The sequence below is a fragment of the Aspergillus brasiliensis genome, assembly GCF_001889945.1.
Source record: "Aspergillus brasiliensis CBS 101740 unplaced genomic scaffold ASPBRscaffold_1, whole genome shotgun sequence".
NCBI classification, from domain to species: Eukaryota; Fungi; Ascomycota; class Eurotiomycetes; order Eurotiales; family Aspergillaceae; genus Aspergillus; species Aspergillus brasiliensis.
Window position 1 is genome coordinate 3,136,624 of NW_027137442.1, and position 24,415 is coordinate 3,161,038.

At 50.2% G+C, this 24,415-nt stretch overlaps 10 protein-coding genes and 2 non-coding genes across 12 annotated transcripts; 5 read left to right on the forward strand and 7 right to left on the reverse strand.

The window, feature by feature from the left end:
- Positions 1–64: 64 nt before the first annotated feature.
- On the reverse strand, positions 65–595 carry ASPBRDRAFT_25514 (V-type ATPase assembly factor PKR1; the record flags this gene model as incomplete). The annotated part of the gene is made up of 1 exon (XM_067622182.1): positions 65–595. One exon carries the CDS (start codon positions 593–595, stop codon positions 65–67), a length of 531 nt encoding a protein of 176 aa, XP_067485146.1.
- A 2,040-nt stretch (positions 596–2,635) lies between these two features.
- ASPBRDRAFT_113330 (sugar porter family MFS transporter) lies at positions 2,636–4,557 on the forward strand (the record flags this gene model as incomplete). The annotated part of the gene is made up of 5 exons (XM_067616731.1): positions 2,636–3,161; positions 3,244–3,716; positions 3,778–4,123; positions 4,181–4,257; positions 4,318–4,557. 5 exons carry the CDS (start codon positions 2,636–2,638, stop codon positions 4,555–4,557), a joined length of 1,662 nt encoding a protein of 553 aa, XP_067485147.1.
- A 365-nt stretch (positions 4,558–4,922) lies between these two features.
- On the forward strand, positions 4,923–7,235 carry ASPBRDRAFT_50723 (putative C6 transcription factor; the record flags this gene model as incomplete). Its single annotated transcript, XM_067626594.1, has 6 exons — positions 4,923–5,021; positions 5,074–5,186; positions 5,256–5,335; positions 5,385–6,070; positions 6,154–6,911; positions 6,980–7,235. 6 exons carry the CDS (start codon positions 4,923–4,925, stop codon positions 7,233–7,235), a joined length of 1,992 nt encoding a protein of 663 aa, XP_067485148.1.
- A 1,088-nt stretch (positions 7,236–8,323) lies between these two features.
- Positions 8,324–9,160, reverse strand: med7 (mediator complex subunit MED7; the record flags this gene model as incomplete). Its single annotated transcript, XM_067616860.1, has 2 exons — positions 8,324–8,842; positions 8,897–9,160. The coding sequence occupies 2 exons, from the start codon at positions 9,158–9,160 to the stop codon at positions 8,324–8,326; spliced, it is 783 nt and encodes a 260-aa protein (XP_067485149.1).
- Positions 9,161–9,451: 291 nt separating this feature from the next.
- On the forward strand, positions 9,452–10,579 carry ASPBRDRAFT_50725 (phosphatase PAP2 family protein; the record flags this gene model as incomplete). Its single annotated transcript, XM_067626596.1, has 4 exons — positions 9,452–9,598; positions 9,658–9,751; positions 9,816–10,155; positions 10,207–10,579. The coding sequence occupies 4 exons, from the start codon at positions 9,452–9,454 to the stop codon at positions 10,577–10,579; spliced, it is 954 nt and encodes a 317-aa protein (XP_067485150.1).
- A 178-nt stretch (positions 10,580–10,757) lies between these two features.
- ASPBRDRAFT_25519 (NAD(P)/FAD-dependent oxidoreductase) lies at positions 10,758–12,134 on the reverse strand (the record flags this gene model as incomplete). Its single annotated transcript, XM_067622183.1, has 2 exons — positions 10,758–10,978; positions 11,042–12,134. 2 exons carry the CDS (start codon positions 12,132–12,134, stop codon positions 10,758–10,760), a joined length of 1,314 nt encoding a protein of 437 aa, XP_067485151.1.
- An 844-nt stretch (positions 12,135–12,978) lies between these two features.
- On the forward strand, positions 12,979–16,493 carry optE (small oligopeptide transporter, OPT family). Its single transcript, XM_067619193.1, has 12 exons — positions 12,979–13,461; positions 13,513–13,749; positions 13,808–13,954; positions 14,009–14,207; positions 14,266–14,780; positions 14,824–15,045; positions 15,104–15,157; positions 15,216–15,297; positions 15,352–15,468; positions 15,527–15,711; positions 15,767–15,817; positions 15,876–16,493. The coding sequence occupies exons 1-12, from the start codon at positions 13,189–13,191 to the stop codon at positions 16,107–16,109; spliced, it is 2,316 nt and encodes a 771-aa protein (XP_067485152.1). The 5' UTR covers positions 12,979–13,188; the 3' UTR covers positions 16,110–16,493.
- A 14-nt stretch (positions 16,494–16,507) lies between these two features.
- ASPBRDRAFT_t23 lies at positions 16,508–16,599 on the reverse strand. The gene has a single exon. It is a non-coding gene; the product is annotated as a tRNA-Pro (tRNA).
- A 13-nt stretch (positions 16,600–16,612) lies between these two features.
- ASPBRDRAFT_t22 lies at positions 16,613–16,684 on the reverse strand. The gene has a single exon. It is a non-coding gene; the product is annotated as a tRNA-Arg (tRNA).
- Positions 16,685–16,894: 210 nt separating this feature from the next.
- ASPBRDRAFT_37141 (Zn(II)2Cys6 transcription factor) lies at positions 16,895–19,262 on the forward strand. Its single transcript, XM_067623665.1, has one exon. The coding sequence runs from the start codon at positions 17,244–17,246 to the stop codon at positions 19,047–19,049; it is 1,806 nt and encodes a 601-aa protein (XP_067485153.1). The 5' UTR covers positions 16,895–17,243; the 3' UTR covers positions 19,050–19,262.
- A 42-nt stretch (positions 19,263–19,304) lies between these two features.
- Positions 19,305–21,514, reverse strand: ASPBRDRAFT_251915 (uncharacterized protein). The gene is made up of 4 exons (XM_067622145.1): positions 21,298–21,514; positions 20,822–21,231; positions 19,906–20,749; positions 19,305–19,831 (listed from the first exon to the last, which is right to left on the reverse strand). The coding sequence occupies exons 1-4, from the start codon at positions 21,340–21,342 to the stop codon at positions 19,457–19,459; spliced, it is 1,674 nt and encodes a 557-aa protein (XP_067485154.1). The 5' UTR covers positions 21,343–21,514; the 3' UTR covers positions 19,305–19,456.
- Positions 21,515–23,579: 2,065 nt separating this feature from the next.
- Positions 23,580–24,178, reverse strand: ASPBRDRAFT_114656 (nucleotide triphosphate diphosphatase NUDT15; the record flags this gene model as incomplete). Its single annotated transcript, XM_067616835.1, has 3 exons — positions 23,580–23,735; positions 23,827–24,032; positions 24,091–24,178. 3 exons carry the CDS (start codon positions 24,176–24,178, stop codon positions 23,580–23,582), a joined length of 450 nt encoding a protein of 149 aa, XP_067485155.1.
- Between the last annotated feature and the right edge of the window lie 237 nt (positions 24,179–24,415).

Here is a 24,415-nt window from a genome sequence, read left to right on the forward strand (position 1 = left end):
GCCACACGGGCCCCTAGGTTGACGCATTAAGGAAACCCTCACAATCATCTAGTCCCGTGTACGCCTAAGTGGCCTTACCGTCCTCCACCTTCTCCCACTCGCTATCGGTACTTTGGTAACCCGAGCTCTCGCCGCTAACGCTCAGACGCTTCCGAACTTCGCCTTGTTCTTCTGGGGGCCGAAGAGTTGCCGAAGCAGCAAGGGACCGAGGAGCGGAAGAGGTGGCAGCAGCACCCTTGTGCTCCGTCAGCATTTCTGTTTCGGTATCACTACCAGCACTGTCAAGAGTTCCCGGAGTTTTCCGATTGCCGTCTGACTTGGCTTGGCTCTCTGCAGGCTCCTCCTCCGCTTGTTTCTTTTTCTCCGCCTCCTCCGCTTGCACCTGTCTCAGCTCCTGAGCGAACCAGTTGATAGACCACCATAGAGCGCCAGACAAGATAGACAGGACAAAGAAGTGGATGCTATACGTGGCTAGCAGGAGGGCGAAGAGGAGAGCTTGGAGGGCGGCGAAGGTGACGTTGGTCGCGATGAGGAGGGTAGGGGTGGGACCCGGGGTAAAGATGCTAGACCAGAGATCCTCCATAAACGAGCCCATAATTTCGGGTTACGCGCGATTGCGGCTAGTTGCGGGGAATAGTTGGAGGCTTGGGGGTCACAGAAAGCGGCTCTGGGGTAGGGGGGAGGAAAATGTGGAATGACGTTGATGTCGGAAACTGGAATCCGTTGTTGTTGCTGAGATTTTCTTCTTTCCCTGGAAGACCGGTTGCGCAACACCCTGTTAGCAACGCCGGGATATCCGGGAAGGAGGACGACAAACCATGCAGCAAACCGGGATCTCAGTCGCAACTGCGGACCGGTGGCCAGAAGCAAGATGCCGTTCGGAGGGGAGGGGAGGAGAGAGGATGCAGTTGGAAGGTAGGACGAGCACCGGTGGTCGACCGAAGCAGACGGTCGGCGTTTGAGTCGAGGTCAAGGTGGGGACAAAAGAGGAGAACGGGAACTGGATCCTGGGCCGATTTGCCAGGAGCTAAGGGTGAAGTTTAAATCCCCGTGGGGAGAGATACAGCTGCCTGGTATAGAGGAGATACGGGAGGCAAAATGAGTAGCTGGTGGGCTGGCGAGAGGGAGGAAAAAAAGGGAATGAAGATGCTGAAGGGAAGTGACTCTTTTGGGGGGTTTGGTTTGGAGACACGCCCGCCCGACGGAGGGGCAGCTGCCCTTTCGACCGTAACGTTACTAAAAGTTGTTAAGGCACCGATGGGTTTGGATACCGGTTTATCATCACGGGACTCCCCCTTCAGGCATCGATCTCTCATGATCAGAACCGCTGGATGGCCGGAATGACCAATCCAATTCGCAACGGATCACTATGCAGCGATAATAATGTGACTCCATTATACCTATCCTGCTCACTAAGGTAGCGCGCATTTTGGGTTTGGGCTCGACCAGCTACGACTGGGAAACTACACGACGGTTAACTATGGCTTGCGTCCCTTCGAATACCGCTGATCGGCTTTCGACCAGATGGTTTCCGTCCCGATTGCCGCATCCCCGCCGTTTAAGATGATGTAGTAGCCTGCACCCGCTTTCGGACACCCCAGAAAGAACCTTTTGATTGGCGGACTGAAGAGGCATCATCCATGAAGATACCATTCTGTGTTCCACGGCTGTTGGATGTACGATGACGAGGACATGGGGTGGCTTATCGAGCATAAATTGGGGGAACCTCATGCGTCCAGCTTATTCGACCATGCGTTTAATAGCGGGCCTGTACGCCATGCGGAAGCGGAGCCATCCTAAAGGTAATCCTGGGGTTTGTATCACAGTAGTAGCTGGCAGACAACTGATCCTCGGCCAGGACGGCTTTACTCCGACACTAGAACTGGGTGAGACAGTGGGAGGGAGACTTCTCATCAATTCGCTCATCTGGCCGGAAGGGGAGATGCTGATGCCCGCACGTGTCGCCGTCACGGGACGCCCCTACTTTCCTCGATTGGGAAACCCAACGAATATCTAGAGATACAGAGTGATCTGAATGACATGCAAGGTCAAGTCTTAGGAAGCTTGTCAAGCTTGACTATATATCTCTTGAATTTACGAATGTTTGCTCTTCAAGCAGCAAACCGGCTTTCCATGTAGTTCCATCCCACGCCGGCGCCTTTCTAGTGGATTCGAGCCAGGGTGACTTCGATACGCTAAAACGGACCACAGTTTGGCCTCACCACCTTGACGGTCTCCGCCCGCCGGCCCACTTTCACCCAGACATTACGATTCGACATTGGCCTGCAGATCGCAGCTTAGGGTTCTTTTCTTCTCCCCCCTTCTGCTTCATGGTTATGGAAACGCCCGGATTCTACCGCTCAGTCCCCTGCGAATCATGTCACTTCTCGGCCTCTTGACTTCCTTGGGCATCTGGTTCCTTCTGGTTGGCTGGCCGGGTTAACTGGACACAATCGATGTATCTATATAAGCTGCGGTGTAACTCGAGTTTTCCCTTTGCTTTTCTTAATAGTAAAACACGCACGTGCTATCTCAATAGCAATTGGAGCCATCGCCTTTGCGATCAAGCTGGGCTTATACCCATTCCTTCTCCCTGATTCAATCGTCCCTCTCTTCTTATTCCTCTTTTCCTCCCATGATGGATAAGAAAATTGACCAGCCAACAAAGGAGCTGTCCCCGGATGGTCGTTCATCCATCCATGGGGGCACTGCTCACCATGCAGAGGACCCTCTCCCCGAAAGGGAGCCTTATGGCCCCCCAGGCATCAAAGGTCTCATAGCAAACCCATTCGTCCTCATGTGTGCCGTTTGCTCAACACTGGGAGGCCTCACGTTTGGGTACGATCAAGGCGTAGTCTCGGTCATCCTGGTCATGGACCAATTCTTGGAGCGTTTCCCCGAGGTGAACTCAGGCTTCTGGAAAGGTTTGATGACGGCCATGATCGAGCTAGGAGCGTTCCTCGGTGCTATGAATCAAGGTTGGATTGCAGACAAAATTTCTCGTCGTTATTCGATCATTGTTGCGGTCTGCATTTTCACGATTGGGTCAATATTGCAGACAGCATCGGTTGACTATGCCATGTTGACAGTTGCACGACTGATTGGCGGAGTGGGGATTGGCATGTTGTCCATGGTGGCTCCTTTGTATATCTCGGAAATCAGTAAGTATTGTGACGGTTTCATACCGAAATGGGGTCATGACTTGTGCAACGATGGACGTCAGCTGACCGGTATTTTCAATAGGTCCTCCCGAGTGTCGTGGTACGCTTCTGGTCTTGGAAGAGTTTTTCATCGTCCTTGGCATCGTCATCGCATACTGGATCACCTATGGCACTAGGTTTATGTCAGGGGAGTGGGCATGGCGCCTTCCCTTCCTGCTGCAGTTGATTCCGGGCTTCATCTTGATGGGAGGCGTTATCGTATTGCCTTTCTCTCCAAGATGGCTTGTTGCCAAAGGAAGGGTAGAGGAGGCTCTTCAGAGTTTGTCGAAGCTGCGTCAATTGCCTCCAACCGATAAACGCGTCAGACAGGAGCTTCTGGACATCAAAGCGGAGGTTCGCTTCCATCAGGAACTTAACGCAGAAAAGCACCCCAATTTGCAAGGTGGTGGAGTCAAAAACGCAATCTTGCTGGATCTGGCAGGCTGGGCCGATTGCTTCAAAAAGGGTTGCTGGCGGAGGACGCACATTGGTGTCATGATGATGTTCTTCCAGCAGGTGAGCAGCGCATGCTTCTGGGTCAATGCTTCAGGAAATCAACTAACAATCTTGGGAATAGTTCGTTGGAATCAATGCCCTCATCTACTACGCCCCTACACTGTTCAAGACTTTGGGACTAGACTACAGCATGCAACTCCTGATGTCTGGTATCGTGAACGTGGGACAGCTGGTGGGTGTGATCACCAGTATCTCAACCATGGACAAATTTGGTCGACGGGCTCTCCTACTCTGGGGTGTAGCAATCATGGCAATCTGCCACATTATCGTAGCCGTCTTGGTCAGCCTCTACTCGGACAATTGGCCTGCACACCCTGCACCGGGTTGGGCTAGTGTCGCTCTTCTACTATTGTATATGATTTCTTTCGGTGGCTCGTGGGGCCCAGTAGGATGGGCACTGCCAGCTGGTAAGTATTCACACTCAAATGAACGCTGGAAAGCCACTCGTATCTAACTCATCGCAGAGGTCTTCCCTTCTTCTCTCCGTGCCAAGGGTGTGGCCCTGTCGACCTGCTCCAACTGGCTGAACAACTTTATTATTGTGAGTTCACCATGAAGTATCAGCTTGGTTGAGCGCAACGCTAACAGAACTATCTTATAGGGGCTGATTACGCCGCCGCTTGTTGAAGATACCGGATACGGTGCTTACGTATTCTTTGCAGTCTTCTGTTCACTGGCCTTCGTATGGACACTCTTCTTCGTGCCCGAAACCAAGGGCAAGACGTTGGAGCAGATGGATCAGGTCTTCAAGGATAACTCGAGCGAAGCAGAACAGGCTCGTAGACGTGCTATCGAGGCAGACCTCCTGCGAGAGGAGGAGCAGGCCGTGGTTGAGGCCTGATATCGCCTGTGGATACGGTTGCATTGGTCTACTGGTAGATCCAGTGCAGTTCAATTCTTATTATTGTGTATATCATCACTATTTAGTTAGGACTTACGAATTTATGAGTGACGTGAAATAAAACCTGCATCGCTGAGTAGAGATGACTGGTTGCTATGCTTTGGTCGGAAGAACTGGGTCTGGACCCTCCTTATCCCCGCTTACTAACCGGCAATAACAGGCCCACAGTTGCATGTTTGTCAGCGGGTCGGAAGCTTTTCGCCTTGAGCACATCCGTCATCTTCCTTTCTCCTCGCGATTCCCGTCCCCTTGGAAGAACTACAGGTCTAATAAAAGATATATGGTCCTTACAGACGTTATATAACATGAACCACTCTCCGAACCCTGCTGACAGGTCGGAAGAGGACTCCCAGAAGCTCAGGAAGCGTATTTCGAGGGCCTGCGATTCATGTTACAAGAGAAAGGTCGGTTTTGCTCTCTGGACGTGCTTGAGAGTTACTTTCTGACCATCTGTAGATAAAATGTGATGCCGCAGTGCCTCAGTGTAATTGGTGCAGTCATCATGACATCCCGTGTACCTTTAACCGGGTCATCACTCGGAAGCGGAAAGCCAAGACTGATGCGAGAGGGTATGGTTTAAGCCCCCGAGCAAAGAATATAAATACGTGAGCCTCTTCTAACGGGGTATACTATTTCAGCGACAAAGAATCGCCTGGATTGGCTGAGCGTATTGAACGTATAGAAAAGTTCCTTACGGAGAATCTTCTGAAAGAGCCTAGTAAGTATGCCGGCTTAACGTCTGAGCGCTCATCCACTGATACGCACAGCCCCTTCTACAACATCACCTAGTGTGGACCATCATGAGTCCCCTCTAGAATCGCGCTCTTCGGATTACACTCATGACTTTTCGAGGGAATCTTCGACCTTCAATGAGAAGTCAGGCTCTTCTTCGGTACCTCTGCATTTCGGAGGTCGCGAGTTGGGCTGCATCAACTTGTTCACAGGCATCCCGCTATTGCTCCCCGAGGGCAAGAAATGGGTTCAATCACGGACCGGACAAAATATTGCGCTCAGCAAATTAGTCAGTTCCAACAAGCCACCATGGGAAAGACAACGGGCGTTAACATCCAATGCGCTGGCGATGAATCCCCATCCTGAAAGCGCATTCGAGCTGCCTGATCGAGCCGTTATAGACGCATACTTCAGATTGTTTTGCTTGTCCTTTGTGAGACGTATATTCCCAGTTGTGGATCCCGTTCTTTTTAAGGAAACCATCGAGACTGTTTACCAGCAGCCACGAACGAGGCTTCCTTATGGAAAAGTGAGCCATAAGGCGTGTGTGCTTGCCTTTGCTGCTTTTATATCTCTAGTACCTCCTCCTGAATTCGAGCATGAGGTTCGAAAACTCACCCCTCTCAACAGTGAAGCCTACTTCACAAGAGCACAATGTCTGGTACCTCAGGTCTTGCAAGAGTCTGCTTCGGTGGAGGGACTGCAGGTGATATCAATGATGGTGAGTCCCGGATCTTGTAAACCCGCTGTGCGGTGCGTCCTTAACAGCTAAGGTATGTTCTCGTGCGCTGACTTCATTGATAGGCAATCTTCGAGCTTGTGACCGGCAACTTACAGTCAACCAACTACTACGGTTCGATTGCAGCACGCATGGTATTCTTATTAGGCGGACATACGACTGATTCATTGGCGGACGACCCGGAGACGTCGCGAAATGAGATGACCATGAGGACACGGAAACAAATACGACATCTCTTTTGGCTGGGTTACACTATTGAAAAAGATGTGTCTCTCCGAACTGGACAGCCCCAGCTTTTTACAGATGATAACTGTGACTTGACAATACCCCCAAATTACAGCGAGAATCTGTTCAAATTCCCCACCGACTGCCGACAAATACCCCCAGAAGACATGCCTGAAGACCCCGTCTACCCGGTGGATATCCGATTGAGTATCATCAAGGCTCGAGCCTACAACGGGCTGTACTCCTTCAAAGGCCTCAAGAAACCAGACACCGAGGTTCTGAAGAAGATCCGTGAACTGGATGACGAGCTCGAGGAATGGAGACTATCGGTACCTCTACCGTGGCGACCAACATTATCCTTCGTGAAAGAAAACCCCGACCCGGACGCCAACATGCATACAGTGATGTTACGACTCAATTACCATCTCTGCATGACTATCATCCACCAAGCCAGTGGCAGATGCCGGGATTGGTCTAAGGAAGAAGGTGGAATTATGCATGGTCTCAACTCCAGCTTAGCTCTGTCCGTTGAAGCCAGCCGTTCAACGCTACTTTATCTCCAAGCATCAGAACACGTTCTACTTGATGGCATATTTTGGTACGTTTTATCTCCCTCCACCTACCTCTTACCAACAATATCATCTACTAACAACAACGATATCACAGGACCCTCATTTTCTACCCCATGTCCGCCCTTCTAGCCATCTTCTGCAACATCCTCCAAAATCCCTCCGATCCCCAGGCCACCAAAGATCTCGGCCTGCTTAAAACCGCAATGAGCATGCTGGAGAGGATTTTCCTGCGCCAGCCGTCCTCGGTCAATGAGATCGTGCATATCAAGATGATTGCAGATTTTGTGGCGGAGTTGTATAGACTGGCTAGCTGTGCTATTGAGAAAGCGTGGCATGAGCGGTCCGGTTAAGGATGGGTTCATAACTGAAATTATTTGCGCATGGGTGAGGGAAAGGGTTCAACGGTACATACAGGAGAAAGACTTGGCGTTCACTGGGTGCTTTTTTACTTAATTGGCGTGACTTTCAAGGATTTCTCAAATGATGGGATCTAGGGGCGTTGAAGGGGATTCAACACCAGGATGCTATAAATTATCGGTAGATGGGCACGTTGTCTAGATTGTATAGAGGTCTTTAATATTCAACTACGATAATGGAGATCATTTTTCGTCAAAAATATTGTATTGATGTCAACTATCATAATAGTAACAGAGTAGAAACCTAGATCTTGAGCAAAGTCAGCAAGACAGTTCATTCTCTCGCGATTGCATGCAAAGCAATAAAAGCAGTAGAGCTTATTTCAGATATTATATGCGCAGTTATAATCAAAGAGTACAATTTGTACTTTCAGATGGGGTTGAAACAAAGATAAACGCAAATCATCATATAACGAAAGTAGGAGGCATAATGCTTGACTTACCAATTGGATATAGTCTTGTGAGTGTCAATTAGGCTAAAGAGCTAGTTTTTGAAGATCAAGCAGCGTGTGAAGCATCATTAAGCTTCGCAAAACAGCTCAGTCCTCAAAGACCAGCTTGGCCATGTCGAATCTTCGTTGTTGTATGCGTGAAGAAAAGTTGCGGGAGAAAATTTGGTGGGAATTTAAACGCGCGCCGTTAGCGCGACACGTGATTTTCGCGGAACCACATTGTTCCCGACCGCCGTGTGGAATTTATGGGGATCCAGGAGTGGATGCTTCCCGGTACGTGGTGCCTGTGAATCGCGTATGTTGTGTTTGAATGGTTGGGGGTTCCCTGTGGACCATATTTGCATGTATTGGCCTGATTTCTGTTGCTTTTAGAACGGTCTGGGCGCAGAATTGGCCGTGACGGTAGAAATGTATAGTCTGTAAACTTCCCATTCGGTCGTATTCCCACCAGAACTGTTATGGTGTTGACCTGCATCTGGGCCGTACAATTGCAAGTTTATAGCAGGAGCTTACTGCTTCTGTTGTGGATTTGTTTTTGAGCAGTCATGGCGTTGTCGAGATCTTCAGCCCTCAAATCTTTCCGTCCAGGAGATCCCATACCAGTCGTGCATCTTCGACGGCCTTTTGACTTGATTCCGAAGCCGTTTGGCCGTCGTCGGTCTGCTGAGCAGGTGATTGCGCAGCGATACCATCTGCCTCCAACCGTTCTAGAACACCCGTGATCTCGGCTTTCAGTTTGTCCATCTGCTGAATTTCTTCTTTGGTTCGACTCAATTGCTCTTCCATCATCATAATCAGGGATTCCCTAGCTTGGTGTGGCCTGTACAAGTTCAGGAGATGATGTGCGTTGATGAAGAGGTTGCGCAAGTCCTCGACTTTGGATTCGAATTGCTCTGGGGATACTGATAGAATGCCGACAAATTCGAGAAAGTTTAAGAGAAGAGATTTGCTGATCTTCAAAAGGTAGTATGCGTGGTTGAGCGGCCGGGAAGGCTCCGAGGGCGATTGACGGTCGGTAGCTGCCGGGGAGGAGGAAGGGTAAAGCTGGTTGATGCCTTGATCTTTCAGGGACGGTAGAGCAGTCGAAAGCTGTGGCTATGTGTTAGCAGGAGAGGTATAGGGAGGCAACAATCGAAGACTTACGTTCTGAAGCTCCCCAAAAACGCTGTAATGACCGGTGTCAGGGATAGCTGGTGGCACAAGAAACCGAAGCTCTGGTGGTAGGTCGAGAGCGCGCAATTCAGCGGGCGACCACTTTCTTTTCTGCGGTTTCCCATCCTCGCCTTTAGATGCCTCCTTCTTGACCTCCTCGAGCCTCTTCAGATTATCGGGGGTGAAGTGTTTCCATAGCGGAGGCGGCGGGGCAAAGGCAGTTGCGAGCGTCCGTTGCTGTGCGGCGTCGGCCATGGTATTGTCGCGTGTCTGACAGCTGTAGGATGAAAGTTGACTCTGGATAGTTGATAGCACGCGATGGAGACGAGATCAGAGGTAAATGTAGGAAAGAATGTGGACGGTCAAGTCGGCGCAATGCGGAGATGTCCGGTGTTGTTGGCCCGTGCTCGTGCCAGGCGGCCACTTGCTCTTGTTCATCATCAACTACTGCCACCGCTGGGCAACTTACCAACTCTCTATCCAGCCAGGCGGCGATTCCCCCTTGGCTTCTCATGAGCGCTGTAGATCTCAACTGAGCGCCAGAAAATGCCTCGCAGTGGACTTGCTGCTGGCTCAGCAAGCCCCCGCTCTCCAGTGAGAGAAGCAACCGGCACAATGTCCCGCTTGTATCAGCGCTCGTACCCGGTCGTCGACGCTGTCGCGCTGGCGTGCATTGTCGGTGCTTGGATACTGGTACGTCTTCCAACTTGCTTCTCGATTGGCTCATGCACTAACTAGAAGGTCTGGTGCAGATCCAGATATTTGCGACCCCGTTCCATCGCATGTTCTCCCTCGACAATAAATCTATCCAGTATCCCTTCGCTGTTGTGGAGAGAGTTTCCGTCGGTGAGATACCGCACCCTGCCCCGTCACCGTTTCCTTTTGCTTAATGCTTACTATCGGCCGATAGTATGGTCCATCATCTACGCTGGAGTCATTCCGTTCGTTGCCCTCCTCGCCTGGGCTGTCGTGTTCCGTCCATACCCTCACAAGGTCCAAGTGACCATACTGGGCTTCCTCATCGCGCTTATGCTGACGAGCCTCATCACCGATATCATAAAGAACGCCGCAGGGAGACCTCGCCCGGATCTGATTTCTCGCTGTCTACCAAGGAAGGGGACTCCCCAGGATATGTTAGTCCCATGGACAGTGTGCACCCAAACCAACGAGCATATCCTCCAAGAAGGATGGAGAAGTTTCCCCAGTGGTCACAGTAGCTTCTCATTCGGCGGGCTTGGTTATATGTCATTGTAAGCTAAATACTGCGAAAATCCAGGTAATAAGGCTAATTGCTTCCTCAGGTTCCTTTCCGGTCAAATGCACGTGTTCAGGCCGAGGACCGACCTCTGTCGCTGCCTCGTGGCTTTTGTCCCACTTCTCTGCGCTTTGTTGATTGCCATCTCTCGTCTGGACGACTACCGCCACGATGTATACGATGTTACTTGTGGATCGCTGCTTGGGTTGACGGTAGCCTATTTCTCGTACCGACGCTATTATCCGGCCCTTCGGTCAATCACCTGTGACTGCCCCTATGGGAGAGACGATATCATCGGACCAGATGGATTCGCCAAACTGCCTGGTGATGAGGAACAGCAACTCCCGGGCTCAGCATCTGGTGCACGTCAGTGGGATGCTCGGGAGGCCTATCAACTTGCGGAATCTACGTCCTCTTGAGGGTAGATATCATATGGCGCCTTTTTAACCACACTTGTTTCTTTCTGTGATTTGTGATACCCTAAATTTTGTGTTGTCGATGTACCGTTACTTTGCACGCTCGCAATTATAGTAGACATTAACTTCTAGTGTCCGCTCAACGCTGTTAATTTTGGATATTCATTACTCATACTTATTCTTACAACTTGGAAATGTCCCTATGCTGTACATTGGTCCATTCCTTGACATCGTGGAAGTCCATCACCTTGTTGGGCCCTCCAAATCGTCCTAAAGTGTCGCTCCAGTTTCTATCCGAAGCAATCTCTGGGCTCCACTTGATCAGATCATGGACTTTCTCAGGGACTTTGCCCTCCATGGCATCAACAATGAGACTTCCAATGGATGGTAGGTATTTGTAGCCTATTTGTGGCACGGGTTAGTAAGCTTTGGGAACGCATATTGCTGGGGGCCACGGCGACCTACCTCTGCCAGAAGCACCGCATCCAAGAATCAGTGATTTGTGCTGCGGGTGACGGTCAATGATGAATTCGCGGTTAGCGGTGTCTGCACACCAGCAGATCCTCGCGAAGCTGAAGGGACGGTCTGCCAATTGAGGCACAGTTTCTCTCAGGAGAGCGCGGACCCTCTTCTCGGACTCCAGGGGGACTTGTGTCTTCTCGAAGGGAAGACTTTGTAGCTTCCCGTCTTGTGACCGGACCATATTTGTGTATCCTGGATGCTCATCGCAAATCTTGATCTCCCCGCGCTCCTCATCCGGCTCGAAGAAGAAGCCCTTCTCGATATTGAAGATGACAGGCATGTTCTTGTACAGAGCGCGCTCCTCGGGCTTCAGTGCGATATGTACGAGCGTCCAGGCAGTTGGGCGCAACTGGTCCTTGAAGTCTAGGAATTGTCCTGCACTGGCACCAGCACATAGGATCGTCTGTTCCGCGCGCCAGATTTTGCCATCAGCAGTAACGGCACCCTTCACATCGTTGTTCTCGAAAATAAGGGTGATGACCCTGCCTGCCGGCGAACCAGCAACGAACTTGACACCGAGTCTTTGCGCTTCCCTGGCGGCAGCGACGAGAGCATTCCGGGCATGAGCCCAGCCGGCACCAGAGCGAAGAAAGTAACCCTTCCAGCCGGGGAAATCTCCCTTGAGCACAGCAGGAGCAAGATCACGGAATTGTTCTGGCCGCGACATCTCCACCAAATTCGGGTCGGCTTCGGGCCTTACTCGGACACCAAGGCGGTCCAGGCCAGCTGATGTGCACGCCGACATGAGGAGGCCGACATCGTGGTAGTATGGCTGGAAGAGAGGATCGTTCTTCCATCCTTGGAAGGCTTGCTCTCCCAGGATCTCGTTGACCTCAATCTCATCTTTTCTGTTGCTGTATTGGCCAGAGGAGATGACTTTGTTGACGTCGTTGCCTGCGGAAATAGCGGAGGGGACAGGGTAGGGATCCAACACTGTCACATTGGTGTAGCCTCTGCGAGCCAGGTGCAGAGCCGTCGAGCAGCCCCAGGTGCCCGCACCAACGATCAAAATGGAGGAAGATTTGGTGATTGCCATTGTGAAGTGTTCTTGGATTCGGCCAATGATGGGCGGAGGGGTGGTGCAAAGAGGAGATCACAGTGCCGCACCAGTCGGATGGCTCTTAACCTGAACAGTGTTCCAACTGAAGCAACTCTTTGATGAGATCAGAAGATCCTGTGACGGTTATACGAGACGTGGCCTTTATACTACAGTCCTACAATGGTGACCACCAGGGGAATGAATCATCAGATGTCGGGCTTCCTTTACCCACCGATAGGCAGGAAGGTCCACGCGGTGGTTATCGAGCGGTAGCGACCGCCCGGTTACCCTATGAGACCGACAAACACAAACCCTCCCCCCGCGTGCACTGTCCAACGCGTCTTATCCTGGCCCACCAAAGCTCTCAAGCTCCGATACTAGCTTGGTAGCTTTATCTTTGCGTGCTTGAATGGCCCGCCATTCCGCCGACGTCGGCCAGCCAATCTGAAGTGTGCGGAGCAAGGCCGAAAGCCCCCTCTCTGCCGGTAGTTGGCATGTCAACTCACCGGCTCGAAATAATCCTACGACAAGTGGTGGGTGGCAAACAGAGCTGCATTAGCCTAAATGCGAGATAACAGCAGGATGATCATAATCCTGATTGGTCGTAACAAAGCATTAGCCATGGATGCATACTCCGTAGTGGTTATTCGTTCGCTTGGACCTTACCTAAATCTTCCCGCGGCCATACAACGGTCTTGTGGCTTGCTTGGGGCATGCCATGGGTCCAATGGCAGTTGTTGCCGCATATCTACATCTTCACTTCACCATAGTTCTGGTCTCATGCCTTTGCACTCATACAGGCTGTCCTACCGGGACAAGCCTACGACGCGTGCACTTTATACTTTATCTCGTCGCTGGACTCGGGCGTTATCTACACAGCAAGATGAAGTCCGTTGATACGATATGCCGGGAGAAGCCAAGCCGGCAGTATCCTGTTATAAAAGGGGAGTAATGGCCACTGCCGTTGCGATGCCATGCTCCCCGTGGCATCGGAAACAGTGTCTTAAAGCTTTTCGAACTTTACAACGTCTGGGTGCTTTATAGCAGTGTCATGGCTCGCTATATGTCAGAGACCTCGCACGATGCAGACGTTGAGGAATATGCGGGGGACCCTACATTGCGCGACGACGGCACCTCCAAGAAGCCTGTGGCCAGTGCAGACGCCCTAGAGATTGCCCTTGGCGAAAGCAGCAATGTCGAGTATACCATCGACTCGGACAATTCTCCTTACCTGGAAGTGCGAGCCAATGTGCCAAACACGGATGACCCTACTTTACCAGTCAACACGTTTCGCATGTGGTTTCTAGGAGTTGTCTTCACGCTCGTGGGTACCCAGGGGACACCACCGTATCTAGCGCGCTGACATTCTTTATAGCTTGGTACAGGCGTTAATCAGTTCTTCTCTATGCGCTATCCGAGTGTGACAATTACTTCCTTAGTGGCGCAGCTGCTGAGTTACCCTGTGGGATGTTTCTTTGCCAAAGCTCTGCCTATAATGAAGGTCCGCCTGTTTGGGCGCTGGGAGTTGGACATAAACCCAGACCACCATTTCAATATCAAGGAGCACGCTGTAATCACGATCATGTCTAACCTCAGTTTCAACCAATCTTGGGTGAGTTTCAAGTCACGGAGTGGTTAGAGTGGATAGGAGAAACTGACACATGCGATAGGCAAGTGCTATTATCCAGGCACAAAAGGTGTATCTTGGAATGTCAACACCTGTAGGATATCAGATCTTGCTATCGCTGTCGATGCAGTTGTTCGGTCTCGGGCTTGCTGGACTGTCATACAGATACATCATCGAGCCGCCTCAGATGGTAAGACCTGGACAATAAGCTTTGGAGGAGCTTTATACTAAACAGATTCGCTAGATTTGGCCATCCACACTGGCCAACGCAGCCCTCTTTCAAACACTGCACAGTGGTGCGAACCCAATCGCAGACGGCTGGAAGATCTCGCGTTATAGGTTCTTTCTATTCGTCTGCATTGGAAGCTTCTGCTGGTATTGGTTTCCTGGCTATATTTTTACTGGACTGAGTACTTTTGCCTTCATTTGCTGGGCAGCTCCTAGTATGTCGGGCTATACCCTCTCGCATGAAGAAGAACCATAAATTAACAAGATTTCTAGATAATAAGGTCGTCAACAACCTCTTCGGTATGACCACGGGCCTAGGATACATGCCTACAACGTTCGATTGGAGCCAGATCGCATATAACACATCACCCTTGACCATCCCGTACTGGGCACAGGCCAATGTCTTTGCGGGCTGGTTTCTGATATATGCTGTGGCGGCCCCAATTCTTTATTATACCAACACGTGGTACACGGCGTATCTCCCACTCACAAGCTCAGATGCATATGACAATACTGGAAATGTCTACAACTCAAGTCGCATTCTGGATAGCTCAGGTGTCTTTGACGAGGCCAAGTACCAAGAGTATAGCCCCATTTTCTTGCCTGTGACCTTCTCCTTGAGTTACGGAGTAGGCTTTGCAGTCCTGACTTGCTTGATCACGCACGTACTCCTCTATCATACGAAGGATATCATTAGTACTTTCCGTGGGCAGAACAAAAAGGATATCCATGCCAGGCTGCTCTCCCAATATCCTGATGTACCATGGTGGTGGTATGGTGTCTTGACAGTAAGCATTTCTTCCTTCTGATTCGAACAAGCTAACAATAAAGGTTATTATCGTTGCTCTTGCAATCATGACACAGTATGTCTGGCATACAGGACTTCCGTTCTGGGGCTTGTTCATCACGCTGGCCCTGGCTGCAATTTATGTGATTCCAGTCGGAACAGTGTATGCTGTGGCGAACCTTAACAGCAACTGTCTGACCGTTCTGGGAGAGATTGTATCCGGCTATCTGCTGAAAGGGAAGCCGCTCGTTCTCTTGATATTCAAGGTGAGTCCCAGATCGATAAATATATCTGCCATGTCTTTGTCATTGACAGAAACGATAGTTTTATGCGTACACCGGGCTAAGCCAAGCCATGTATTACGGCGCAGACATGAAGGTTGGTCGACGGTGCGAACACTTATGATAAGTTTCTCCTGCTGATGGATCATATGCAGCTTGGGATGTACATGAAGATTCCCCGACGAACTCTGTTCGTTGCCCAGCTGGTTGCCTGCATTCTGGGAACTTTGACGCAGAGTGAGTGAAGGCTGTACACCCGTGTTTTTGGCTGCTGGATGCTGACTCAGAAAGACGGGGTCCTGCTCTGGATGCTCGGAAATGTGGAAGACGTGTGCTCGGAGGACCAGTCGGACAACTTCACCTGCCCGCAGGGTCGGGTCAACTATAACAGTGCCGTCCTATGGGGAGGTATGGCAACTCACACGAGTCTTTAAGTCTGCACAGAATCTAACTGACGATGATATAGCTATTGGACCTACCAGGCTATATAATATCGGAAAGATTTATTCCGGCCTTTTGCACTTTTTCTGGATCGGAGCGCTGCTCCCCATCATCACCTTTGCCTTGCGCAAGAAATTCCCCAAGTCCCGGTTCCTGGACGCCATTCACTGGCCGATTTTCTTTGCAGGCACGGGTAACTTGCCTCCTGCTGTACGGATAACCCCCGTTCTCAAGCGTGATGCTCGTTGCTAACTGATGGCGATAGACGGGTATCAACTACTCCACGGCGTTTGTAGTCAGTCTTATTTTCAACAAGGTGAGTTACCAAATCATTTAGAAGTATGATCAAGAGCGACAATCTGACTATCTTCAAGATTATCAAAGGTCGCAAGCCTCTCTGGTGGGCCAAGTACAACTACGTGCTGTCGGCGGCATTGGATTCCGGTGTCGCCGTGGGAGCCATTGTGATCTTCTTCGCACTGACATTCCCGGGGATTACCTTCAACTGGTGGGGTAACACGGTCAATAGTGGAACGGTGGATAGCAAGGGCACGCCATGGCTGGAGTTGACGGGTAATCAGACCTTCGGGCCGGCGACATGGTCTTGAAGGTTTCGCAGAGCAGACCAGGATCGATAGAGGCTACCGAGTGTACATTGGATGATCTGTCGATCTAGTTCATGTGAGCTGTTGTATGGTGCTCATGAAGTGATGGATGGCTATTTCTTTTGAAGCGTTGGGTTGGTTGATTTTCATTGATTAATTCTATTATATATAGTGCGGTCGGGCCTCTACAAATGTTGTTAGAGTCTATGTAGACTTTTATCGACTACAATATAGGCAAACTCCTTCTGCGGATTACCATCGAAAATCATATTTGGGTTCCCGATGACACACCGCGTATATAGGCGAATAAAGTCTGCAAGGAAACACTTGAAAATTTCTAGATGCTGTTTCAGTGTGATTACCAGAAAGCAAAAAGAAAAAAGACGGAAAAAAAGATTCATGGCCCGAGCCGCGGATCGAACGCGGGACCTCTCGCAGATATGCTTGGGTTTTGTATCCCTAAGCGAGAATCATACCACTAGACCACCCGGGCTTGATGAAAAGAATGACCTACGCAGGACTCGAACCTGCAATCTCTTGATCCGTAGTCAAGCGCCTTACCATTGGGCCAGCAGGCCAATTCTATGGGAAAGGCCGGCCCTTTTATGCAATATCAAGTAACGGCATGCTTCTGCCTGAATTGAATCTTATTCCTCAGGCAGTAGTATCACGGAAGACGAGATATTCCGTGTTATCGGAGATACCCCACTGCGTAGTCAGGTATTAGTCATAACCAACTATCAGCGCCATGACTCCCTCGGGGATTGTGATAACCAACTATCTACGAAGTCCGTCTAAGTCCACTAGTCATCGTGTCGATAAGCCTCGCAGCCCCTTCAGATTAAGCCACGGCAGCTCTTATCCGGTCAGCTCATCAGGCCAATCCCACTGCTCGCTGCAGGGATCACCTCCAGCCCACCGTTGCCCCTCTTGAGTTCACCGTTCGGCGGAGGGTCCATTGTGATCTCGCCACGGGTGGCTCTCGAAGCCGAAAGGTGCACGCACGTCTTCCTCACAGCGAGGAGTTTCGTGGCTCTTTCGCTCCCTGCAAACGCGGAGCCAGAAGGTTTCCTCCATCCTCCAACCTTCTGTAACTTTTGCTCGGCCATGTAAAGACGCCCTTTTCCCCTTAGTCGGATGCCGCGCAAGAAGGCTGCAGACCGCGTGGGTCCGGTCAAGACCCGAAGCCGCAGTGGCTGTAAAGAATGCCGCGCGAGTCGAGTCCGCTGCGATCTGAAGAAACCGATCTGCACCCGATGCCGTGAGAAGGGCCTAGTATGCTCGACCCAACTCGTGCTCAAGTGGGAGTCCGAGTTCGTTAGCCGCGGCTTGGCTTTTGGTAGAGCCGGCGTTTGGAGTAAGGCTCGGGCTGCCGGCGGACTCCCTCCTCCTGGTGGAAAGTCTTCGGCTTCGTTCCTCCTCCACGATCAGGAATGGTGTCCTATTCCACTTATTGAGTCGTGGGGGTTTGTCAATAGTGGGGTGTCGACTTTTGAACAGCCCTACGAGGTCAATGTGGCCTGTGATGAGTTGAATGCCCTGGTCGTCCGGGACAAGGGGAAGAGCCCGGCGCTGGATGACCTGTTGGATGGGCATGCAGACTGGTCATTATCACCATCACCATCGTCGTTTTCGTCTCCATCCTCGATCCGGGAGATTTCCGACTACTGCTCGCCTGTCCCACTGGTCTCCCCGCTCCTGACCCCGCCTTTGTCGATGTTTCCGAGTCTCTCGGACTCCAATCAAGGCCTCCTCTTTGATTACTATCTCCAACAAGTGTGTCCCCGGACCACTGCTAGCTCCAAGCTATCTTCCCCTTTCGCCTCCATCATCCTTCCCTTCTGCATGTCCGCCTCTCCAATCCTTTTCAAAGCCATCCAAGCTCTCGGAGCATGTCATTGGTCGCGCTTCGACTCGACCTACAGCGTGATTGGCCTCCGACTTAAATCAGAAGCCCTCCGAGGCCTCCGCTACCGTCTCACCACTGAGGGCTCGCTATCATGCTCTGCAGACCCAGAGGTACTAGCAATCATGATGATGCTATGTCTTTACGAGATTGTCGACAACTGCGACCAACGCTGGACAATCCATCTAAAAGGCGCCAAGGAGTTAATCCGCATTCGACGACAACAACAGCAACAGCTGACACGCTCGCGACCTCGTCAGTCTCTCGACCCCGTCTCCGCCTTCGCAGAACTCTTCTTCGCCTTCCAAGACGTCATGGGCCGCACTGCTTGTGGCGAAGAAGTCCTCTTTGGGACCGATTACTGGCAAGAAAACAACCGCCACATTGACCTCTGGATGGGCTGCAGCCCCGAACTAGTCTCTATCCTTTCCTCCATCACAGAAATGAGTCGCACAAGACGCCAACTCACCTCCGACGCCGCCCGCACAGCATTTGCCCACCGCGCCGCCTCCCTAGGCCGCAGACTCGAGAACCTCGTCCAGGAAACAGACGATGGTGACAACGACGACGGAAGCCTCCGCTCCGCCGCTGAACTGAAACGCTTAGCAGCCGTTCTCTATCTCCACTGCGCATTATACGGCGCATCACCCTCCACACCACTTGTAGTCGGCTACGTGCGACGCATCCTGCGTCTCGTCTCCGACCTGCTCGACTCCGGCTCCCTTGTCAGCATGACCTGGCCTGTCTTCGTAGCAGCTGTTGAGCTGGACCCCCTCCACGACGAGGTCTGGCGTGATTCCACCGGCGAGAGCGTGGTATATGGCCGGCCACTGGTGCTGCGTGCGTTGGCAGCTATGGCGGAATCAAGTGTGTCGAATGTAGCAAGGACGCGAGCGGTCATTGTCAAGATATGGCAGGCCCGCGATAGTGATATGCTGAAGGGGTCGCCGGTGGATACGGCGGATGATGGTGTGGCAGGCTGTAATGATTGGGAGTGGTATGTTGCGCCAATAAGTACGGCGATGAGTTTGGCTTGAGCAGATACCCTTGAATATTATGCAGCTGTGGTGGACAGGGAAACAAGGGGTCTTGCCATTCTTGTTTTGATTATTTGAATGACTATATGATATGAATGTTCTTGTAGAATTAGTTGGATATACAGGTCTTGGGATTTTATTTGGATTGTATAGTGACTTTAGACTCAGATTGATACATTGGATATATTTGCATTATTTCTATCATCTTGAAACCCCCTTCTTTAAAAAAAAGAAGAGCTTTCTTAACATGACATTCTGGTCTTTATCGTAAATCTCCACTTAGTATCAAAATAGATACGCCTACTGCTTTATCCAGCTTCATATCAACATGCATGACATTCAAATGAAACTTTTATTTTCTTGTCCTAAGCGACTAATGCGAGATATCAATAATTCCCCAATGACCATCAACCACTTCGACACGCGTCCAATGCATCGCCATACTGCCGAAAGAAATTGTATCGTTTTGCGCGGTCCCGATGCAGCGAGAGCCATCGATGCTTCTTGTGTTCATCTCTGACATGGAACCGATCAGAGCGAGGGTTCGGAGAGAGTGGGTCCATACTTACCACCGCGGTAAGATATGGAGGCCCGGAAGGTCCAAACGCCCACTCAAGGAACTCGCTGGACCCCCTCTTCGGCGGCGGTGGCCTTTTATTGTTGGTGGTGGTGGTGGTAGCTCTTGATTCCAGATCACCCGAGATAACATACTGACGCGGAATCACTCGGAGGTGCAGAACACGGATGGTCTTTTTCAGAAGTGGCGCGGAAAGGAGGGAGATCTTGGTGATGTATGATGCATTAGCGAACTGGAAGATAACTAACTAAGCAAAGAGGAGGGTTGAGGTTGACTTACTAAGATGTTGGGGTCATAACAACAGATGCCGAGAAACTCAAGGTTGAGCTCAGCCAGTGGATTCTGGGATGCACTCAAGTACAGTCTTCGCGGACTGTCAGCGTAGCCGTTGGAATGAAAATGCTCACAGAGAAGTTGTTTCAGAGTCTTTTTGTGAGCGACCACGGAGCACCAGGTCGAGATCGGTTCTATCGGCGAGAGGTTGGATAGGAATAAGCCTTCGAGCCCCTCGAATGAGCCGATAAAACTCGGCAGTTCAATGAGACTACTGTATGCATCATGACCGTCCAGGCCTGACTGGATCAGCAACGTCTTGAGGGCGATGTTTTTGGTACCGGATTCCTGAATTGCCTGTAGGGCCTTTCCCCAGCGTTTGCAATGACGAAGCTTCAAGGTTTGAAGCACGCTGGGATTGAAGATGGAAGGGAAGCAGTGAAATATGGCACTTAAATCCATTTTAAACAACGCGAGATGTTTGAGCACAGGAAACACGCTCTTTGTGGAATGCTCGCACATGCCTAGGATCCATCTAGCAAACATGTCTTGTATGCTATCTTCGGGACGACGATATAGGCATGTTTCTCTGGCTCCCAAGTCCAAGGACTCTAGATGGCGAGCATTCAACTTCAAGGACAAACACAGTTCGGCCATATGGGATGCATGGTCTAGACCGGACCATGATATACTTTTAAGAGAGGTGAACTCGGATAGCGATATCTGGTCGTCACCTATGTCGCACGTGTGACCTGTTCGTAGGCAAATAGCCTCGAGTTTGCGCTGGTTCTGGACGAGGAAGCCGGAGCGACCGAGAATCTCGATGGGCACACATGTGCCTACATTCCAGCTGTGAAGTTGAGTTTTCCCATGTTAGCTGGCTAGCCTTGCTCTACAGGAAAAGAATGCTGTAGGACCTTACCAGAATCTTTGGAGCTTATCGGGTGCAAATCTGGCAAACGCATTCAGTAATGCAGAAGTCAGGTAGCGTATTCCTTCAGAACCTATCTCGTCGCGTGAGTATGGTACCTTTTCGTCATTGCTCGATTGGTAGTAGTCCGATTCTGAAGAACTACCCCTGGCCCTAACGATGTGAAAACACTGGTGCCGGGGGTAGTTATCGTGTTCCCGAATCTCAATGTCTCGTACATACACTAGCAAATCAACTGGACTGATAGGTGCTTGCAGCAAGGCGCCAGCATGGCTCCATATCTTGCCCATTTCAAACTTGCCGGATGTCAATGTTACAGACTCGTACAGAAGTGGAACTGTGATGGCATAAAGGTCTTTGGAGACTCGACATAAGTTGTTCAGACCTTGACGGTCTAGGTACTGCGATACGTTAGCATGCTTTCCGAAGAAAGACGAATCAAGACGTTGGATGCAGATTTTACTCACTTCCAGTACAATACATAGAACCTCGGTGGGTAGTTTGTCCAGCATAGTGCTCTCAATGACGAATAGTTCTTTGTTAGGAAAGCTTGAATTGTTGGATTGCGTAAGGCCCGGCCAAGGGGGGCTGGTCACTGACAGTCAAGAAGCAGCAGCTGAGCATCCGAGACTGTGCTGTGATTAATGCACTGATAATGGGCGGTGTTTCATGACTTGTCTAGGTGTCTGGGACCGGAGCTTATAAAGGAAACGACAGGGTGATATCTGAGATGACCAGCTTTGTTTGGGTCTCCGAATAGGGGTGTCTCTCTCAGTGATCCAACAAAATGAATTCATAGCGACGGCAAGAACCTTCCAATTAGATGATATCTGCCTCTAGTTAGCTTGCAGTATCTTCATGGCTCACCACTAGAACCTATATGGATGTTTTTATATAGAGCACGATTGCGAATGATGGAACTCTCCAGTAGATTTTGGATTTTGTAGGCCATCAACCAGAGTTTGGAGGAGCAATAGTACTGTTGAACGGCATAAGATGAACCTGCAGAGTATAATGATCGTTCCATGATCTCTGCCACGTCCGGCGCCTAACGTCACAGAAGTCACAGACGTGGCGGCTGATACCGAACTAACAGGGATACTCGGAAGATTCCTCCATCGACAATTGGTGGAGGACTACAAGCGAGGCCGAAATCCACTAGTCTGCTGCTAAGACGTGTGACTCAATATTGGAGAAGCTGGCAGCATCCTTTTCCCGCTGTCACTTTCTAGTCGGTTCATCTTATACTATACCGCACTTGCATTTGACAAATTGTGAGCAAGGCCGAAAAACAAATCGATGTGTAATCCAGTCACATAGCACTGGACGCTCTCACCGAAATAGATGAATGACAGACACAGATAGGGGATGCACGTCAATCATTGTGGACGAACTTTCCTAGCAAGCTACTTGCATGGTTGGACGTTATCGGAAGGGATGACTTCCACTGAAGAATGAGGAAAGGCGGCTTACCAAATAATGCATCGACGCCCTACCAGACTGCCATTATTGCATGCAGGTTCCACACCCGTACCGATATGGGTACTGTGGGCTAATCTCATGCAAGGACTTTCTTCCAAGCTGGCATTAGAAGGTAGCTCAATATTAGAGAACTATTCATCGGTTCTTCCCATACAGTCCAGTCATCTAACTTATCTGTTCTGCTCTAAATGACCTCGCAATTTTCATGCTTGAGAAAAACTGTCCTTGTTCCAACAATGCTGGCGAGAATCCTAACTCCAGGTCAAAGTACCCGCTTCTCTGCACCCTTTATGCCGCATATATGCCAAATATCATAGTTCATGATTGGCTGAATCAAAGGTAGGTATTATGTTTTCCAATCAGGAAGAATAAAGATGTCTCAATGTTGTGTCACGATCTCTGGAATGTAGGACAAAGCGGGAAATCGATTATGTCCGACTTTGAGCTCGTTTGCTTCGACGACTGACATCCTATCTAATGCACATGCATGTATGATGGTTATCTGTCCTTCAGCCTGGTTTCCAGTACACTGTACGTAGCTTGGATGTCCATGGATATATCATCCACCGCTTGCCATCAGAATCTTTAGATTTGCTCATATATGCCGACCCATGCTTCTATATGGAACCTCAAAGGAGATCTATTGTGCGCTTGCGTTCCTTACATACCGATCATGAGAGACGTCTTGGCCGATATGAATGCCGATGTCATGAGCGACGTGATGTCCTCATACATTATCAGCAATATGTGGGATTGTTCGTCCTACATCCAGGCTTCGTATGACGAGATCCAGCTAGAGGATTACTGGGCCATTAATCTTCTCGGGAATTCGTCGATCTTCTTCATTATTGAGTCCCGGCTGGGCCAGATAGAGATGAGGACTTGTTATAACGGAGCTTTCTATGATTCGTTTCGGATCAAGTCTCTGCTGAACTCAGCATGCAAGATTCTTTTGGATGCCTCTATTTGAGGTTCATATATGAAACTCTGCCTTATCGCCGCAGCGGGTACTTCAGCCATTGAGCATCTTATTTGGGCTGTCGGCACTGAGTGGGCGTTCACGACTCTCAGCGGCAGTTGTTTGGTCATATCCCTTTGATCCTAGCTGAATGAGACAAAGGGGGACAGGATGGCATGAGAAGCGGGAGACAAGGCCAGAGACGGAAAGGGGCAACAATCTAGCCGCAACCAAGCTAGAGTTTAGTATTCAATAGCTGGCTAAGTAAATATAACAGTAAATCTTGCTTGGGCATCGACAAAGATAGTTTCATCCGCGTCTAACAGGATGAAAGCCCGGTCTTTGCTCAAGCAAATTCACCAGCGGGATGAACAACCGGTGATTAGAGGCCGGATTGCTATGATACGAAGCAACGTCCTCCCATGTCACCCACTTCCACTCCTCACACTTGTGGGGTTCCAGTACCTAGAAGGGATAATCAGCTGAGGACATTATTCAGATCGTTCTTCTTAGAAGAACAGTTCAATATGAGAATCGTAATGTCAATGTTACTAACCTCCGGCTGGGCATCCTCTCCTACAACCGAACACCCCATAAAAACAGTAACATAATGCTTCCCCTCATCTTCCATGACATCGTTGGTTGCTGTAAGGAAATGTATATCGCAGACTTTGAGACCCGTCTCTTCTAGTACTTCGCGTGCCGCACAGGATTCGAATGACTCATTGAATTCAAGATGGCCGCCAGGTAGGGCCCAGGTGCCTGTATAGGTCTGTTAGGATGGAATTGGGTTTCAATTTAGAATTAGAGTATTACATACCAGCACCATGACTGCTTTTGCGTTGACCAAGAACGATTTGTCCCTTATGGTTGATCACGAAGACCCCTACGCCTACTCGGGGGTTCATGCTGGAGTAACCCTGTGAGAGGAATGAGAAGGGCGTTCAAAGGGGTATTATAATCTGGTCCAATTATGTAAACTCCAGAGAATAACGATATCAATATCAATGTATTTAAAAAAGAAGGAATCTTTCATAGGATTATTTGCTTCCAACAAAGCGGGGGGAAGAATCAGAGGCTGTAATTGAAAATACCCGAAATGTACCGAATGGCGGGGTTGGGGATGGAATCCAAGCCAGGATCAA

What these genes read in the sequence shown, in the direction of transcription:
- ASPBRDRAFT_251915 (XM_067622145.1), bottom strand. Translation starts at nt 21,342, where the DNA reads ATGCTGGACAAACTACCCACCGAGGTTCTATGTATTGTACTGGAA. An exon ending in GATAAGCTCCAAAGATTCTG is followed by an intron (nt 20,750 to 20,821) that starts GTAAGGTCCTAC and finishes TCAACTTCACAG; the next exon opens with CTGGAATGTAGGCACATGTG. An exon ending in GTTATGACCCCAACATCTTA is followed by an intron (nt 19,832 to 19,905) that starts GTAAGTCAACCT and finishes TACATCACCAAG; the next exon opens with ATCTCCCTCCTTTCCGCGCC.
- optE (XM_067619193.1), top strand. Translation starts at nt 13,189, where the DNA reads ATGGCTCGCTATATGTCAGAGACCTCGCACGATGCAGACGTTGAGGAA. An exon ending in TCGTTCTCTTGATATTCAAG is followed by an intron (nt 15,046 to 15,103) that starts GTGAGTCCCAGA and finishes CAGAAACGATAG; the next exon opens with TTTTATGCGTACACCGGGCT. An exon ending in CAGTGCCGTCCTATGGGGAG is followed by an intron (nt 15,469 to 15,526) that starts GTATGGCAACTC and finishes ACGATGATATAG; the next exon opens with CTATTGGACCTACCAGGCTA.
- ASPBRDRAFT_37141 (XM_067623665.1), top strand. Translation starts at nt 17,244, where the DNA reads ATGCCGCGCAAGAAGGCTGCAGACCGCGTGGGTCCGGTCAAGACCCGA.